We start from the raw sequence: 19,742 nt of genomic DNA on the forward strand, positions 1-19,742 counted from the left end.
GAATACCATAGCAGTTTTTCAAAAGGAGAGAAAAACTAGGAAAAAGCTGCTCTCCCGTTGGCCGAGCCTTAACACAAATTGATAAATGGACAATAGAACTCAATGAAATTCAATTTCCCAATGGAAGTAGTTGTTAAGTTACTGTTCATGGGTTTAAAAGAGACCATTACTTACTTTTCAGTCATCTGGTGATTCTTTAAAGGCAGTTACGGGATGGAATGAGAAACAAACTATACAAAAAAAAATATATTTTTTTACATCATAGTTACAAATCCATAAAAAATACATTTGTTTCTTAAAAATGGATCTTCAACATTAACAATAGTTTCTTCTCTATGAAATGTATTAACTGTATTCTAAAATCACTTATCCATTATCATTTACAAAACAATTTTTTTTGTACCTCACAATCTTTACCGCTTGAATCAAATAATCAACATTCACCCAAAATAAACTCCGCTCTTTCCATTTCCTAGGAAAAAAACAATTATACACAATCAAGAAACATCATCATCAATAATTACTTTGAAACACAAATTACATTTTGAGCAAATCTCAAAGCAAGAAGAAAGAAATCAAGCTAATGAAACACATAAGAGTTCATCTGTAGCAGAATGCTTGCATGTTGCGAAGCCACAGATAAAAAAAAAATATATATAAAAGATAAGCCATTATAGATGTTTAAAAAAAACATTACGGATGTTTCCTTGATACAGCAATGTAAAAATATAAATCCTTAACAAGTATTTAATTTTACAAGAATATCACAAGAAAAATGTATTCTCATGTCTTCAGAAATAAAATAAGGCATTATAGTTTGTTGTTGTGTACCAATAAACAAAACTGAATCCTGGGGAAAATTAAGGTTTTTCCTGAAAAAAAATATTTCTGTATGTATACTTCCAGTAAAATATAACCACCAGATTTTCTAGTAGCAAACATTTCAATTACACAATCGATATGTTAACCCCTCAATTTAAAAGTGATTAAACATAGGATCTCGAACCTGGGTCACTGATGTTCTGTACCAACAAGTCAGGCCCTGTCTTCCCAACAATTTCCATGCAACTTCTTTTGTGCTTGAAAATCCTTATGATAAACTGTACACAACTAAAATGCCCCAAGTTCGGCTCTTACATAAGACAAGCTATATCATGTACCTAATTCAGTTTCCAATGTAGTGAAGACGGATACACAACGGTGACATCTACTTCTCCCGTTTCCACTGCGGCTTTTCATCTACAGGAACTGAGAAAAAACAAAAATGTGATCAAATTCAAGCTAATAAATTTTCACAAATAAGAAATAGGGAAAAAATGTTGTTTTTTTTTTTAAACAAACATTGAAGTTTCTTTCCACAGTTATTTTGGATCGGCTTTTTTCTTCGGTTTGAAATCAATGAAAATACATTATTTACCTGCATTTTTCTTGTTGCACAGCTTTCGTTTATCTCTACTGTAAAAGGATGCCCATATTTAAATTTAAAATACAACTTTTGACATGGAATTCATGGCTAGACATGAGCAGTAGTTACAAAAATGCTGGATTTTTGAATGGATGTTTTTTCCCAAGTGTTACCTTCATATTTCACTAGACTTATTAAATACCAGCATATCTACTGTGCATAGTTTTGTATGTATTTTGTAAAGAGAATCTAATAGTACAATACAATTCCAATTGTTTAAATCCACAGAAAAGAAGAAAATGAAAATATTGCTACTCTGTTAACACACTTGAACAACATATAAAATCAAATTCTAGTTATCAAACCAATTTCCATTTGTATTTAGCATAAAATATTTATATTCTGGATTTAGCATAAAATATTTATATTCTGGCTTTCAAGTGTATCACATATAATGTAATGGCTGCTAAACCTGGTCACAGAACAACTTTTTACATTAATATGCACCATTGAAATTAAGCATTATTACATAACTCATGATATACAAATATAAAATTGGGTTTTAAAATAGTTGGCTAGCACTGAATCTAATCATCTGGCAGACTGGTATAATTTATGCCAGGATCTGCCAGTTGATAATCTTAGCTCTAGTGCAAACTTTAGTATCGATAACTTTTAATACGACAACTCTAAGACCATGATAAAATTCAAGTAAATTCCCAGTTTTCAAGGCAAACTTTCCAAAAATTCAAGGCTACAAGCAGATGAGTTCTCTATTTCAATTTTAATCATCTGGGAGACTGGTATAATTTATGCCAGGATCTGGCAGTTGATAATCTAAGCTCTAGTGCAAACTTTAGTATCGATAACTTTTAATACGACAACTCTAAGACCATGATAAAATTCAAGTAAATTCCCAGTTTTCAAGGCAAACTTTCCAAAAATTCAAGGCTACAAGCAGATGAGTTCTCTATTTCAATCTTGTGTATTACCGCCTCTTACCACCCACACACACAAATATATTAACAATATAAAGGGATTCCAATGTATCCAAAAATTATAATTCAATTCAATTAAACAGTTGAGGAGTTTACATTTGCCATGTCACAAACTCAGAATCGAAATATGTACTTCTTCAAATACAAGTCACAAATGTTATTCGATACACTAATGTACGAAAAAATGTTAATTGTAAAATAATTTCAAAGTCAAATTTACCTAATTAATTTCATGATATCTTATTTTGCAATAATCTTTTGTCTGTCAGATAGATTGTTCTGGAAAGTACAATAACAAAGTAAATGGATTGAGAGAATTCAGTTTCATTTTCCACGCAGCTTTCTTTTCCTTCCTCGATAAAAAAATAAAACTAAACCGTAAAAAACTTGGCTCAGGGTATTTATAAATAACTATAAATTCAATGAGATTTGGATTAATAAAAGTTGCATGTTTACAGAGAAAAATTCATGCAGAATTCACACAGAATTCCCAGAACCAATAATTCTCACATAATTCCCAGAATTTCTGGTGAATACCCACCCTGATAATGTAAAATAAAACATACGTTAACTTTTAACCTGAAAAATAAACTTTTTCTGGCTCTTGTTTTCATGTGCTGGCTTTGATGCCATTGATGCGACGAACCCCACAGCCACTCATGCATTAACATCAGCAGAAACATGCCTATCTGAGTATCTGTAGTTCACCCCAAATACAAATCAATACCTGTTTCCATGGTGAGCTTCGACAAGTTGAAGGTCATTTCCTCCACGCCATCTTGGAGAGCTGCGTCGGGATTCACGGTGAAAGCAACTCCTTTGTAGCCTCCCCGCTGCTGGGCAAACAGAATCAGCTCCCGCCAGTGCTTGTCGTACTGCAGGATGTTTGGGTTCCCCACCACAATCAACAGGGATTTCGCTCTGGTGATAGCCACGTTGAACCTCTGGAAAACCGGGAGAGAGCTTTACGTCAACTTTGTTCAGATTGATCGTTACTGGTTTTCTGGTGTTATATTAATCAACAAGGTAGTGTTAATTAATGTGTTTTCATATGCGTGATTGGTTGTACAGTGTGATGCAAAAGTCAGTTTAACCCAAAAGCACATTGATATGTGCTTCTTGCGCTAAGTAATATTATTTTAGGTATACAGGTGGTAACATTGTCGTGTGACACTGGCAACACTGTTTTGTAGTGATGGGCCGATATGAAATTTTGGCCGATACCGATAAAGTACCGATATAAAATTTACCGATACCGATAACCGATATTCTACCGATCCGATATAAAATTAGAAATAGTCCTTGAAGAACCTGAAATGTTCATTGATCTCCTTAATAAATATGTGTTTCGAGGTGAGTGCAGTGCAAAAGAAGTTGAATATTTAGACAATTACTTTTTGCAAAGTAGGACATTGAGATTATTCAGAATTTTGCACTAAATTATAAGATTTATCGATATATCGGATCGGTAAAATAATCGGTAATTTTACCTATAAACCAATACACCAATATGCCTATATCGGCCGATACCGATAGAGTACCGATTAATCGATCCCATCCCTTCATAATGTTACATTTTTTTTTAAAATTACACATTTGAAGAGTGGAACGTGGTACCATTGATTGGCCTGCACGTTCTTGTGATTTGATGCCATGCAATTTTGCTTTGTGGGGAATTGTTAAGGATATGGGATACTCATCATCACCGGCACATTTTGATGCACTGAAAGACTCAATTATCAATGCATTTCATGTCCTCAACAATGATACAAGTTTACTGCATCATATTTGCAATTCTGTTGTTGATCATTGCACACAATGTATTGCAAACAATGGAGGACACTTTGAACAAAAACACTGAAACTGGAATTTTGTGTATCTACTTGCATTTTTTATGTATACTTGAATTTTGTGTATAAACTTGAATTTGTGTATGGGTAAACTGACTGTATATGTACCGTCCTTATTGCATTGTGCATTTCTGCATATTAGATTCCCCTATGCTTAGCTACCCAGTTGGAGGAGCTGTGGTTTACAAAAAGGCCGTTGCCATGGAAAATTCCAGTTCTACAAGGTCGACCTCCATGGACTCCTGTGCCAACTATAAAAGAGCCGGATGGGCTTAACAGAAGACAGTTATTTTCCAAATTTATGATGACGAGGAATCTTCAAGGGCTTAGACCGCTTACGGTGGCTAGACTGATGATAAGAGATATAAATGCAGCATTTGGTGTAAGCCAATACCGGTTTGCAATGCCCAGGTTCCCATTAGAAGAGTTTTTGTATACAGATATTTCCGAATAGCATAATAATGCCCAGCAGGCTAGAATAAGGAAATTGCATAAGGTAGGCCCATAGGGAAATCTGCTGTAAAGGAAATGCCAATGGTGTAAGCCCTAGAGGCGCATTTGTTGTTTTAGAGTTTTAAGATTGACTCGAAGTAATGCAACTGTGGAAATAGTGTAAATAGAAGCAGTATACAATAAATCTAAAGTCCAGTCCCAATTAGCACTACTGCGCTTAAAGTGGACTTAAAACACCATTCCATCTCTCTCTTTAATTTATTGATTGAGTTGAAGTATACAATAAACCCTATGTAATCCTCCTGAGATAATTTGCTCAGGAAGTTTGTCTTTTGTCATAATGCCCTTGTTGATAAAACGTAAGCCAGCTACAGTAATATTCTGATGGTTGGAGAACTGACCTAACCTATACAGATTGCTCGTCCATGGTGTGAACGCACACGAAACTCGGAGAAATTCACGAGAGAGGGCAGCTGCTTACGGGGATAACTTGATCTAGAAACTAGGGTTACAAATTTAACCGCTAGAGGTTGTTCTTTGTACTTATCTAAAAAAGGGAGGAAATACTAGTTGAATTAGTAGTAAATATTATTAAATTTTTTGTAGAACTTTCAGTTTATTCATTGGGAACTTAACAGCCATCAAATATTTATTTTCAAAATTACGTGAATACTTTTAATCTAATTATCGCTCAATGAGGGACATTTTGACTAATCATAAAGAAACGGTAGTGTTCGGAAACTCGGAGGTGGAAGTGATGGAAAAAAGACATCAAAATATCTACGTCTCGAGGGAATATTCTAATATTAAAATTCTAAAGTTGGGATATAAATAATTGATAATTGTTCCTTAACACACGCACCTGTAGTAGTTAGAAACAAGTGGACGTTAAAGTGATTTGCGTGTGAAAGTGTGATGGAGTTTGGTTATGAAGTGTTCGGAGATGGCATCTGGCATGGAAAAAACAATGAACACACCCAGAAGATGGAGGGAAAAGCTGATGGTTGACGAAAGAACGGCGCGATAGAGTTGTGAAGTTTTGCATGGTTTTCGACGAAAAACCAGAACGAAAGGAAATTCGTGATCACCCGAATGGGGAGGCAGATGGATTTTTGTTATAATTAGCAGTGAGTAACAGCTGTGTGGACTGTGAGATGCGAAAGATGAGAGCTCGCCCATGAGGTAAGGCCATTCGTTCTATCAAGTGCAGTGACTGTCGAGACAAAGAAATCAGCGTCGGGTAAACCTACCTACATGACAATCGCGACGAGAGAAAATACAATATACGTCTCATACAATTTTTAGTTATTGTACTTAACTTTCATAAGTGTCATTCACACTACTGGGTAGCAATATTCGGCATAAATCCAGGTGTGCATGTGGCTCAGCAGAACCCGCCATATTGAATAGAGAAAAGGTACTTTTCGTCAACGGAATTTTCTCTAAGAAAATGAAATCTAAACCATGCTTAAATGTTCCGCAGCTGGTAACTGAAGAAACATGGCAAGAATAGTATAATTTTGATCGTACGATATCGTGACGTCACGTATACATTTCTTCGCATTGCTCGAGCATGAATAATTGGTATTAGTGCTATTGGGTTGGGGTAACGACCAGTGCACGGACAGATCAGATATGAAAAGCTACTAGAAAGTACAATTGGGAATATTTGAATGTATTGAAACCTGCTTTGACATAATATGAGGTCATTTTTGTAATATTTAGTTCGTGGATGTACTATTTAGATATACTAGGTGCAACAGCTGGTTTGTCAGTAGAACATGAGAATTTATTTTGACGTTTAATCTTCACTTCATTCTAGTTTTTGAAAACGAGGTACCTCAGGTATTCTATCATATTTTGATGTCTGATTAAGTACATTAAATTTAACGTCATTGTAAATCAAGAATTAATAAACATAATTTTTTTTATTTTGTACCAAAGGAATATCACTCAAACTAATTTACAATATTTGATGTAAATTTGGATTCATCACTAAATTGAATAAATAATTGAATGTATGAGTGAGTTATAATTCACCAAGGTGCTCATGCATGATGTCTAGTTCTCCATTTGTGAATATTTACTAACCATGAAATTTCTTTCAGGTGAGAGAGATGTTCGAGTGCTTGTTTGATATAAAAAGGTAAAGTGCTCCCCTGTGCATAGCACCACGCCATGAAGGCGTATAGGGGGTGTGGGGGTAACGCCCCACACTTTCTTGATCCGGTCGTGAGTGGGGGTGATGTGATCAGCATCATGCCCCTGACTGCCTTTACCCCCCAGGGTTTCCCCCAGGTACCCATGTTATTCGACGCTGGGTAGGCGCCGGGGCCGCTTCCACTGTTAGAAAAGTTCCCGGATTTGAACCGGCCGGGGATCGAACCCGGGACCTTGAGCATGGTAGTCAGACGCGTTACCAACTGAGCCACCACAGCCACTTGATATTAGTGACATTTTTCAAGCATGATACTGAACTAGTTTTAATTCGTAAATCATAAGAGTGACAGTGAATTGACATATTCACGTCTTACCACGAATTGATCTTTCAGACTTATCAGGCATGATGCAGGGAAAGAGAGAGAACACTAATTAAGGGACTTTCAGTAACTGCTTTGTGCATCTGCTTAATACAGGGTGGTTTTCAACAGATTGACTAATTTTTGAATTTCTCTTATTTCATCTTAAATCAATGTGACTTGTCGAGACCAATCAATCGTTGCCAGCGCGACCGTACGGTTATTCTATGAGATGAGAGGGAACTGATCGCGAGAAAGTTAGGTAGTTGGAATCTTGGATGTGATAAGTGGGAGTGACAATTTAGGAGAGATAAGTAACCTCACAGAATAGTCAGGCTTGGGGAACACCGCTAGAGGGGACCGTTAAACATAATTAAGGAATTTCACTTCTAGTGTCTGCCCTATGGATGTGGATGGACCAAATTTTGAGGGATCTGCAATGCTCGTACTGCAACTTTGAAAACAAAATAGAAATTACGGCGTTCAGAAATTTTGCGTAATTACGGAAAAATTCTAACTTTGGGCTTCCACCCTGGACCCTTAATTCTCAGATGTTTCTTAAAATATTGCTATTTGTTCATTCTTACATTTAGAATTTAAATTTTAAAAAAACATGCAGTGGTTGAGCAGTTATAGCCTTTTATCTTCGATTTATTCCAAAGTGCTCTTTTAAAATGGCGCTTGCAAAAAGAAAATGCACAGTATTTAGTATAATCGCTGCTTTTCTTCAAAACCATTCAATGGTAAAAATAAGTAACAGTGTTCAATAATTCGTTTATCTTCAATTTAGTTTTACCCCAAAAAAAAGTTGTGCAACTTCTGTCTTCAACAAGCGTATTATCTTTAAATATGAAGGTAATAAGACACAGTGGAACTCCCCCCTCCCCTGCAGGCTGCTCTCAACTCCCCTTCCCTTTCTTCAGCTTGTTTGTAATGTTTACCACAGGCGGAGAAGTATGTCTGACAGCTTGGAAAATACTCCCTCTGTCCCATAATTATAGTCCGGTGTGCCAAAATGGTAGTACAGGAATGACAGACGAAGAGGCAGATGGAAAGCGCAATTTGTACTGATCCTTGAGTAATAAAGTTGTATGACTCATTCCAGTGTTTCATGTTCTTCTTCTGTATACACCAATGTCACAGTTTGAATATCGGGCAAAGGTGTACCGGACAATAATTATGGGACAGAGGGAGTATCAGTTTCCGATGTGCTTTAGGCAGATACAACTTGCCCACGTACATGCCAATCAGGTTCAAGGGTGCATTGCCCATTCCATGCCCTCCGATGCACATGACAAATAGAATTCCAAGTCGAGTCTGGTCCCATGATTGCAGCTGATAAGAAAACCTGTATGGGAAAGGGTGGGAGATGTTATCATCACGGAAATACTGAACTCCAAGAGCAAGTAGAGTTAAAAACGTATAACTGAAGTATTTTCCTTGTACTGAACTCGTTGAACGTATAACTGGAAAAATCTTATATCTGAAAATCATATAATTGCATGCAGCCTTAGTGGAACTGGCAGGAACCACCAGAAAAGAGCATACTAACGAGATAAACGTACCATCGCGAAACGTATAATGGCGATTTCACTGTATGTATTTTCTGTAGCTGAAAATTGAGATGGGAGAGAAATATTCTGAAATTAAAAAACTTGCATCAAGGAAAATGAAATTACATGAAAGTGTTAAGAAAATAAAGAATGAATGTAAATTTGTCTGAATGTCACACCCGTCACAATGAAATTGCCCTATAGTGAAATAAGGAAACAATTTGTTTAATTCAGGAAGTCACACAAGCCATAAACAAAACCTGGAGTAATCAACACCCACCTTATGACTTCTGAGAAACCCGAGGCGAAACTTCTGGTCATATTCCAAGAGGTTTGGATTTGATCGTACAGTTGAAACAATTATCACTTTTCTCTCCTGCCCCTGGAATTCTTCCACCGAGCCAACGGTGATCATATCCCACTTCTTCTTCAATTTATCACTCTTGTGCCTCATCTCTAACACTTTTCGGAACTTCTGGACCTGCAACAAGCAAAGACATATACAACGTACTTTGATGCATTCAGCAGAATATTGCCACTTACGTTTTTTAAAACATTAAAATACTGACCAATGCAAATCTTCCTTTTATAGTATTTATATACTGCCTTGGTCAGTATTTTAATGTTTTATTAACATGGAGACAAGGTTCAACTGTCTTACGTTTTTTACATAAATTATGCATAGAAAACCAGTTTTTTATGCAGATGTAAAAAAACAATCTTCCTTCGTAAATTAGAAAAATAAAAACTGCTTTCATTATTTTACATTTTCAACTCTAGTTTTCTTACACATCTCAGACAAAATCATTATTTTTCTAAAGATTGATTACACAGCCACCTCACGCCCTTAACCTTACTAACAGATTTTTTAAAAATAGAACTGTTGTTTCACATATTTTTAAAAATTGAGAAACCTGTTGATATATAAGTCTTGCACTAGTACTTGTATTTATAACATAACGATTATCGAAAATTTACTTTGATTGGATTTCAAAGTTTTAGTAACAGCTTCAAATTCCTTTTTCATGCATACTATACATATGGCAGTGTGTAAAATTCCAATATAAGAGCCGGACCCTGTGGCCGAGTGGTTAGCACATTGCGCTGCAACGCCAAGGGTCCCGGATTCGAATCCCGCTCGAGCTTGGTTGTTTGTGAATGTCCATTCATCAATTTCATCACTCATCCCCATCTTCGCAAATTAGCCAAGAGGGACAAAACGCGAAGTAAAATACAGGGTGCTCGGAAATTCCCCTTACAAACTTCTAGGGCTAGTGGAGGGGACTGAGTAGACAATATTTGGAATATGAACCCATGTCCGGAAACGGTACGGAAACGTACCGTTTCCGTGCTACAACCATGACAATGTGTCGGATGTGCAGGTATTGTTATGCAACCGAGTAGGCAGTACATGCCGTCTGAAGATCACATGAAGGCATGTGACGTCTACCCTGCCGCGGTATCCTGCCTGGAGCCCAATTCACGTGGCTGTGCAGTAGAGGCTCTTCCAATTCGGGCGTGCGGCGTCTCTTCGGAGCACCGCAGTCCTTCCTGTAGGCGGTGAAGGTACCTCGTTCTTGGGGTCGTTGCGTATTGCTGGCAAAAAGAGTATGCGATGGAGTCGCACGTTGTGGATGACGCTCTTGATACAGCCGACGAGCTCCTCTTCCATTCCCTTCCGCTGCGCATACACAAGGATCATGTCAGTTTATTCTGCAAACGTGTACTCAACCATGTTCATCGGAGATGCACAGGCACGTGAATGGGGCTCCAGGCAGGATACCGCCGCAGGGTAGACGTCACGTGCCATCAGGTGATCTTCTGACGTCATGTACTGCCTTCCCGGTTGCATACCAACAAAGGCACATCCGACATATTGTCATGATTGTAGAATAAAAACAGTAAGTTTCCGGCCATGGGTTCCCATTCCAAATATTGTCTACTCAGTCCCCTCTACTAGCCCTAGAAGTTTGTAAGGGGAATTTCCGAGCACCCTGTATACTAAATCAATCAATAAATCCAATATAAGAGCTCATACAAATTTGGAAGCCTTTTTATTTCAATCACTGCCAACTGCCATACACATCAATAACCATAGCAAAAAAAAATGTTTTATTTTAATTTTTATATTTCATTCTTGTTTTTTCGTACTTTATGTATTATACATATTTTATGCGTAATTTAAGTGTCATGTAGAAAACCTCTTTTAAGCGTAATTGCAGAACCCTGCTCTTAAGCAAATTTACTTTAATTTTTAGTGATGGATCCATGCTCTATTGGTGTAGGACATTGATCGGTATTGGCCGATATAGGCATATTGGTAAAATTACTGATTATTTTACCAATCCAATACATCTATAAATATGTTATAATTTAGTGCAATTTGTTATAATTTTTATTGTTAATGTCTAAATATGCAACTGCTTTTGTACTGCAGTCACCCAGAAACACTTTTTACTTCATTGGATCAATTAGGAAAATTCATGTAAGCCTTAGAAATGTGTGTAGAAAACCTCTCTTAAGCGTACTTTACGTATTATACATATTTTATGCGTAATTGCAGAACCGTGTAAATTATGTAGAAAAATAGAGAAGTGTACGTAAATTGAGAAAATAAATTGTTTTTTGAAAAACATTTACTTACTGCGTTTTTATTGCAAAACGGATCTTACAAAAAATAACCCTCATATTTAAAGTGTGTTCTGTAGTTCCTAAACCAATATCGGATAGCCAGGGTGGCAAAACCTTTCTTATTTTTTTTTTTTCACACCAAACATGGCAAAGTAATGGCAATACTAATTTCTAAGGCTTACATAAAGTGTTTAAAAATTTCAATTTGTATGTTGTATGAGGGATAGTCAGGAAAAAATTTCCCACACATGTATTTTCAGAAAGTGTGGAAATTTTGGGTTGGAAATATGTTGTGGTTATACAAGCATCATCCTTCCTTTGTTGTCTGAGACACTACATTTTCCTGGCAGGGTGTGCCAGCGTATTCCTGTGTTGAAGACTGGAAGAGTTGAGAACTGGTTGCCCGGGAGAACAGAGGTGTGTTGCAATCGTGAAGATATGAACGGGTGGAACTTCTGGTACATTATGTCATGGACAAATAAATTAAATGAAAATGAAAATTTTTGATTTTTCTCAACATTGAACCAGTCTCTTCATCCATAAAGAGGACACAAAATTATACGAAGAGGGTTTCTTGAAACTTGTGAAGCAGTGTGACAAGTGCTTGAACGTCGCTGGGGATATGCCTCTTTCTGCCCATGCCATGTTCTTTAGCCAGATTAAAACTCTCTCCAGATGGTAGACTAGGGAAACATTTCTTCCGACTATCCCTGGTACGTTGATGCAGCCTAATATCGGAATTGTATACATTTTGTTAGCTATAAAGACTGATTCACAAAACTAAATATTTCAAACTACACAAATCCCATGCACTGTGTCAATTGGAATACTTTCCCCCATAACTCAAGTTGCTGAGTGGCTGTAGAGAACAACTCGTGATGTAATAAGCAACAAGATTCAACAAAATAATTGTTTGAACACAACTACTAACCTGTCGACGATAGGGTGTCACAATGCCAATGTCAGTCCCACTGAAAGTCATACCTTGGAATCTGGAGTCAAAAATCTTATCTATGTAGTTTACAACTACATCAATTTCTGATCTATTGAAGTAGCTGAAAAATAAATTTGGAAATTATTTACGTGTCTGAAAGTATATTCTCTGCAGATACAAGTTTCCCATCTTAGCTGAGAAATACTCATTCAGGCTTGTCACTTCAGAACAGTGCACAACTATTAACACGATTTTCCTCGACTGTATCAATTGATCAAAACTTCCAATAGATTTTCAAACCATTTTAGTTGTAGCAGACAGAAGCTAAGATTGTCTCTTGAAATGAAATTAACGATATTTGTTAAACCCAATGAACAATTGAGTTTATGTAATCCTCTCACCACCCTACTGAAAATTCTGTCTACTGTTTTCAGTAGTTTTGAAACAGCTACTGTTTTCAGTTCATGAACTGTACTCCTAATGTTTTCTACTCCTGTCTTAAGTAGCTGAACTGTACTCTTAATCTTTTCAGTAACATAATTGTAAAACTAGCATCTTTTATTGTGTTCAGTATTTTGCTATGTGAAAACGGTACTATTATGAGTAATGAAAAAAATTCTATATCAGTATCACTATTAGGAATATGTCTTTCAATTCAAATTTTAACAGGACTTTTTCTAGCAATACATTATATCTCAAGAACAGAAATATCTATTCCTGGAGTCAATAAATGATTTTCTAACATATTATGCATTATAATTCACATTGTTTTTTTTCAGTGGTGGCTGCGGTGGCTCAGTCGGTAACGCGTCTGACTACCATGCTCAAGGTCCCGGGTTCGATCCCCGGCCGGTTCAAATCCGGGAACTTTTCTAACGTTGGAAGCGGCCCCGGTGCCCACCCAGCATCGAATAACATGGGTACCTGGGGGAAACCCTGGGGGGTAAAGGCGGTCAGGGGCGTGGTGCTGATCACATCACCCCCACTGATGACCGGATCAAGAAAGTGTGGGGCGTTACCCCCACACCCCCTATACACCTTCATGGCGTGGTGCTAAGCACAGGGGAACACTTTACCTTTTTTTTTTCAGTACAGTAGCCCTGCTGTTGCTGTACAGTAGACCTACAATTAGTAAACATCTTACAATGAAATGTAGAAAAAGTTCATTTTCTTTCCGAGTGTGCTGTAGAATTTAATTTAAGAACAATGCTCGTTTTACAACAAGCAGAGAGATAAAGTTTTCTACTTGACACATCAGCAAGGACAATGCATTTCTTTGTTTTTATTTTGAAACTGTTCCTTAACTTTCTATTACATTACTGGTAACGACACTAACACAAATCCCTACATGTCTGTTGCTGGCAATGGTCTTAACTGTAGCGTACCTAAGAGAAAAAGGGGGGGGGGGGGGTCAGGCCCACCACCTCATTTTCTTTTATTTTTCTACTGTGAATTTTTTTATAAAAAATAGAAAAAAAAATAAGTTGTTAATTTTGTTCATAAAAACAAAATTGGAATGTAAATGTGAGGCAAAATGAACTTGGTGGGTGTATCAGGCACAATCTTTGAATGCATTTAACTCGAGACACTCGTGCCAGTGATAGTGTAAGAAGATGGTACATTTTGCAATTATTATAACTAAACAACTGCCCTTCTATAAATAAAAACGAATTAATAAAAAAAACATTGTTTTTTGAGAGTTTTAGTGAATGGTAAAATATGTTTAATTAAAACTGCACATATATATTCAAGAAAAGAAGCAGTGATTTAATAACAAACTGGTCTCTTGAATTTTAGTGACAAAAAAGTGTGGCCCTGCGAGCCCCAACGGCCATTCCCTTGCTTAAAAAAAACTCATGGTACCCACAATATTTTGGGGAAGGTATGAAATTGTACGCCACGAAACATTTTTTTCTCTCCTTAATGACACTATTTCGATTTTATTAGCATAGAAACATAAACTTGTGTACACAATCCAACGTTTGACGTCCAGCCTCACATTGTGATGTTGCTGCTCGTGTTGCGTTGCATATAAAACGTATTTATGTTACTTTTCTGTGTAAATTAATGCAGTTTCATGACTCCAAATCACTCCACAAATATAACTGTTTCCATCAATTCACTTACCGTCTTTCAAGACAAACAATTCTACACAATATATTCCAAAACTTAACTAAGCCGCATTACTTCCATAACAAAATTAGCACCTGTACAGATCGCACTGCCATCTATGTTGTCATTGTCTCGGGAACCAGTTTCTTGGGTCATTTTCAACACTACGTTATTCAAGGAGCTGTAGTTAAGAGCGTGGGAGATTCGAACGAGTTTGAGCGAGCGAAAGTGGTTCGATGCAGTACTCTAAACTATTGCATATATTTGAAGCCCCTTTCATCGTATTAGAAGGCAATAAGCTGTAAGCTGTCATTCACTCATTGTTTTCTGCCTAATTGGCAGGTTTTTCACTGCAATCTCCAGCTTTCCCTATTCTCTGCCTTAAGCTTCGTAATAGCATACGACTCAGTTAATTTAATATCATCCATCAGCTGATATCTCTTTCTTCCACGGACTTTTCCTCCTTCAACAATTCCCTCCAAGGCATCCCTTAGCAGACAGTTCCTTCTTAGACAGTTGTCATAACCTACATTTTTTTTCAATTACTTCATATTTCTCATACTTAGAGGCACATATTTTTGGTAAATAAAAAAGCAAAATTTCGGTACAAAAACTGAGTCAATTTCGGGTTCAAAAGCGGTAAATAAAATGAAATATCGGTGTTATAGCGGTGAAAAATTGGATGAAAAGTGGTATATAAAAAGACATTTTGGTTTTAAAATTGTGAATATAATCCTAACTTTGATTTAAAAACTACACTTATTCCACAGAATTAACATTCACTTCTAATAGCACATTTATGTAGTTATAAGAGTATTACGTTTATTTCTGTGTAAAGGAGTCCATTTTTGCTTCTCCAATATTAACAGCAGAATTAATCAATTTTCCGGGAATTGCATAACTCACGGGATACTTCAGACTTCAGAAAGTGTCGCGTCGGTATATAAATGGTAAATTTCGTGTTTAAGAGTTAATTTCGCTTTTTGAAGTTCATTTCGCATTATTTCGTGACAAAACATGGTCACAAAATGCATCTCACACCTTTCAAAAACATGAAAAATTAATACTACAATGTGTTTTTTCAAATTTCGTTTCTTCGTCAAAAACGAAATATGCATGCCCCTACTCATACTTCAAGCATCTGAGAGTAATGAAGTCAAGGTGCATAGCAACATGTCATGAAGGCTCCACACATTACACTAGGGAACAAATTTCAACTATTTTTCTGTATCCTGGATGAAATAATGTGTTCTTTACTAATTTCATGTGAGGAAGTCAGAGAAAGTCACATTTCCAAGATATACAGGGTGTCCCAAAAGTCGTGCAACCGACCGAGACTTTGAACGTTCTTACATTTTGTACAAAAAACGACACACACATGAACCTTGTATTAGTTATTAAATTTATCTATATCGATAATGTTTAATTAAACAGCAAAATATTTCTCTGCATGAATGTTCAGTATGGAATAACAAGCTTGTAGGGTGTAAAAAAAATATATTGTAGGAAGGAAAGAAAAATATGGATAAAAGACAGATATGGAGTCACTTGCAATCTCAATGGGTATTTATCAAACTGAAAAAAATACATTTTTATGCATTCTATGCATAAAAAGTAAAAAAACCATGAAGGCACATTATGGGGTTAATCATGCCATATTCATAAGAAAATATGTTTTCCTTTTTTAAAAATAAAAGTGTACTGGCAATATTGGTCCTGTCAAGAGTGCAGTACCAGGTGCGCCAACATCTGACTATGTTATTCAATTAATTTCCAGATGAAATAAAAGATAAGAAATTTACCGTGCAAAAAAATTAACCTATCTATCTTCTCCTACCTAACACTATCTTTTATATTTGAAAGAATGTTCCTGGTCACGAGAAATGTTCAATTCCACTGTGGTGGAGAGTGATTTAGGAATTTGGGAATCCCTCACGATGTGGGACTGGCTTCAATGTGGAGGGCACATCGCAGCATATGCATATGCTTTTATTCTTCGAGGAATAGCCACACATTACGGTGCAACAAAAATAGCAATCTGTCACCTGGTTCCTTGGTTCAAACCACATCATAGACACATCAAAAGGCATTCAATGAATACCATTCAACCATTCTCTTAGTGTTACAGCTTAGGCCCCCAAACGGTCTTCATCTCCCAGCAACAACTACAGTACAGTCGGTACACTATCTTTGCACTATCTGTGATGCTTTTACACTGCAATTTTGGAGTGCATTGGTCAGAAATGTAACAGAATGTGTTACGGTGATAGGGGGGTCTTTCAGTCAACTGCATGTTTTTTTTGTTACGATGTATGGCAATATCCTTTATTGTAGCAAACAGGGTTACAATAAACCTCACATACCAACACACAAGACACGACAAAGTATATGTGATGATTTGGCACGCAAACAGTCTGCAGTGTTGCCAGATTAAAAGAAAAGCGAAATTCAGTGTTGCATACATTACCCATATTATACCAAATATGCATCACACATATCTCGAAAATGGTATGTGATGGAGACAAATGAGTAGCAAATCTGAAATCAGCATGCCGAAATTAGTTAAGAACGCTTCTAACAGAATACAAAATGGCTGTTCCCGAGTGTTATCAATTTAGGCCACTTTCGAAGTGATGTAATCAGCACCACACTCCAGCCACCTTTACCCTCCAGCTATGTGGGGACAAGGCCGGAAAAGTTCCAACCTTAGATCACCCAACCTGAGAATCGAACCCAGATCCCCCACATGGCAGTCAGATGGCTCCTACAAGTATCTTACTATTGAAAAATTAAAATGGACAAAATATGCATTATCTCCGAGAGAACTTGCAATGTTTAAATTAAGCCTTCTGAATGAAATTACATACAAAGCAACTTGAACAAAGGCAAATAGTTATTACTGTCTGAAATTACCTGGGGGACAGGGCTTCCCTCTCGTCCTTCCCGATCACTCCATGGAAGATGACGGGAAAACCCTTCTTCGGCAAATACTCCCACTGGCATGCACAATCAACCACTTCTGGTTTTGCAGCCACCTGCAACATGAAGCACGTTTAGTAATTGCACCAAAAGCAAGATAAAAAATCAAGGGGTGGCATGCACAAAAATAAAAATACTAACTAGGCGAACAACATTTCACATATCTGACTTTAACATCTCAGAAAGTGACAGTTTGCTTAATCACACAAACAAAATTTATACATGCAACTTTTACTTTTCTGCTGGGAGATTTTAAAATGTGCACTGATATACATACGAGGGCATGCTGAAAAGTAATGCCTCCTATTTTCTTTGTTACGGTGTAAATGCATTTTGTATTTTTAGTAGGGATGGGCCGATATGAAATTTTGTCCGATACTGATAAAGTATCGATATAAAATTTACAGATAACCGATATTCTACCGATCCGATATAAAATTAGAAATAGTCGTTGAAGAACCTGAAATGTTCATTGACCTCCTTAATAAATTGTTTCAAGGTGACTGCAGTGCAAAAGAAGTTGCATATTTAGACATTTACTTTTTTAGAAAGTAGACCATGGAGATTATCCATAAAAATTACAACAAAATGGCAGAATTTTGCATTAATTTATCAGATATTTATTGATATATCGGATCGGTAAAATAATCGGTAATTTTACTGATAAACCGATACACCGATATGCCTATATCGGCCGATACCGATAGAGTACCGATTAATCGGTCCCATCCCTAATTTTTAGCAACCATCCACCTTTTCCAATTCTCCGTTGCAAATTTCAAAGTTCTATTGCCAGAGCTCTGAACTACAGCAGGGTTGCTACGATTTCCAGTCCGAAAATGAAATTTTTCCAGACATGTTTATCATCATGAGTTTTGCTTTTGAACCTCGTGTTTTTCAATTGAATATATAATCCATTAATTATTATGTATATTCACTTCCACAACTTTTTTTTAGCAAATTTCATTCTACACACACAAAAAAACATGAAAATTCGAAAAGTAAAATGTAAAATTACAATTGGCATCAAATCTTATATCTCCACAATATAAAAACAGAAAAAGTTCAACAATTTTTCATTTTCTGGCAGATTTATAGTGTTGTAGAAAATGCTGCTCTTTTGCTTATATTTATAAATACACAGCATCTGCAGAAAGTTTTGTTGTATATAGGAATTCTATGGGAAATGCCAACAAAACTAAGATCTATAAAATAATAGACGATAACCTCATCTTCACCAACCTTTCCGATAATTATGATCATATTGTCAATGTACTTTAGTTATCAATCAGATATCTGGAATGATATTCTTTCTAATATCTAGTATTATAAAAATGAAAATTTATTACAGAAATTCAAAGGAACCATAATTTTGCACAAGACAGAATCATAAGAACGAAAGAAACAAGTTTCGGAACTAAATCTTCCTTGGGATTCGAATCACAAGAAGCAAATCCAGAAGTGGAAGTGTACTGCTTGTTCCTGTCTTCCAGGTTTTCCAGAAGCATAGCAACCCTGTATAGCGAGGAAAATGCATGTTGATGCACCTGAAGCAGCATGCAGTGATAAGAGTTTCTAACTGCAGAAAACGTGCCCCAATTGACATACATCGTAGAATGGAGGCTTTTTAAGGGGATGAATGTATAGACGTCAGTACTGTACGATGTTGGGCTGTTTGTCCTCATAATGAAAACCCCTGCCGAGGAACTCTCAACTGAGTGGAAGGCTGCGTACTGCAACTGATGAAGGTCATCGAAATCATGTTGATTAAGTCATTTGAGAGAACCATTGCATAACCACTTGCATTCAAGTGTGGCATAACATGGGACTATGTGCACGATGGGTGCTCCAAAGCTCACTCCTGGACATTAGCCAAGAGTTCCTTTAGTGCTACAAACTTGAAGGTGATGTGTTCCAAAGCTTAAGTTAACACTTGAGGAGTTCAATTTGATTCAGATGATGCAGTGCAAACAGAAGTGGCTCTTCAATATCAATAATTCTACACTGACGGCATTAAGAAACTGGTCTCTTGTTGCCAGAATTGTGTTCATCGTCAGGGTGATTACGTTGAAAATAATTGTGTAGATATGGACAATAAAGTCCTAGAAAGTTACCTGCATTTCAACCATTATGCAATAAAAAAAATAGGAGGCATTACTTTTCAGCACACCCTAGCACAACCATTTACTAGAGACAAGGTTAGTGTGAGAATCATTTCTAGTCGCCCAGTATGGTAGATACTTGTATTTCATGCTCTACAGATGCAAACTGTTTTCCACACGTTGTCCTGCAGAAATCAAGTGAAATG

At 36.6% G+C, this 19,742-nt stretch overlaps 1 protein-coding gene across 2 annotated transcripts in view; it reads right to left on the reverse strand.

The window, feature by feature from the left end:
* Positions 1-231: 231 nt before the first annotated feature.
* Positions 232-19,742, reverse strand: part of LOC145982064 (putative helicase MOV-10) — an 85,776-nt gene continuing 66,265 nt past the window's right edge. Inside the window, exons 16-21 of one of the 2 annotated variants that reach the window (XM_083115656.1) lie at positions 17,369-17,490; positions 12,341-12,464; positions 9,059-9,259; positions 3,131-3,347; positions 1,161-1,248; positions 232-472 (exon numbers count right to left, since the gene is read on the reverse strand). In XM_083115656.1, coding sequence (XP_082971782.1) covers positions 1,208-1,248; positions 3,131-3,347; positions 9,059-9,259; positions 12,341-12,464; positions 17,369-17,490 — 705 coding nt within the window. In that variant the 3' untranslated portion in view covers positions 232-472; positions 1,161-1,207. Of the gene's footprint in view, positions 1,249-3,130; positions 3,348-9,058; positions 9,260-12,340; positions 12,465-17,368; positions 17,491-19,742 lie in introns of both variants that reach the window. The other variant, XM_083115655.1, reaches the window with a different exon arrangement.

The sequence above is a fragment of the Lepisma saccharinum genome, chromosome 30 (genome assembly GCF_977018435.1).
Source record: "Lepisma saccharinum chromosome 30, izLepSacc3.1, whole genome shotgun sequence".
Taxonomy (NCBI): Eukaryota; Metazoa; Arthropoda; class Insecta; order Zygentoma; family Lepismatidae; genus Lepisma; species Lepisma saccharinum.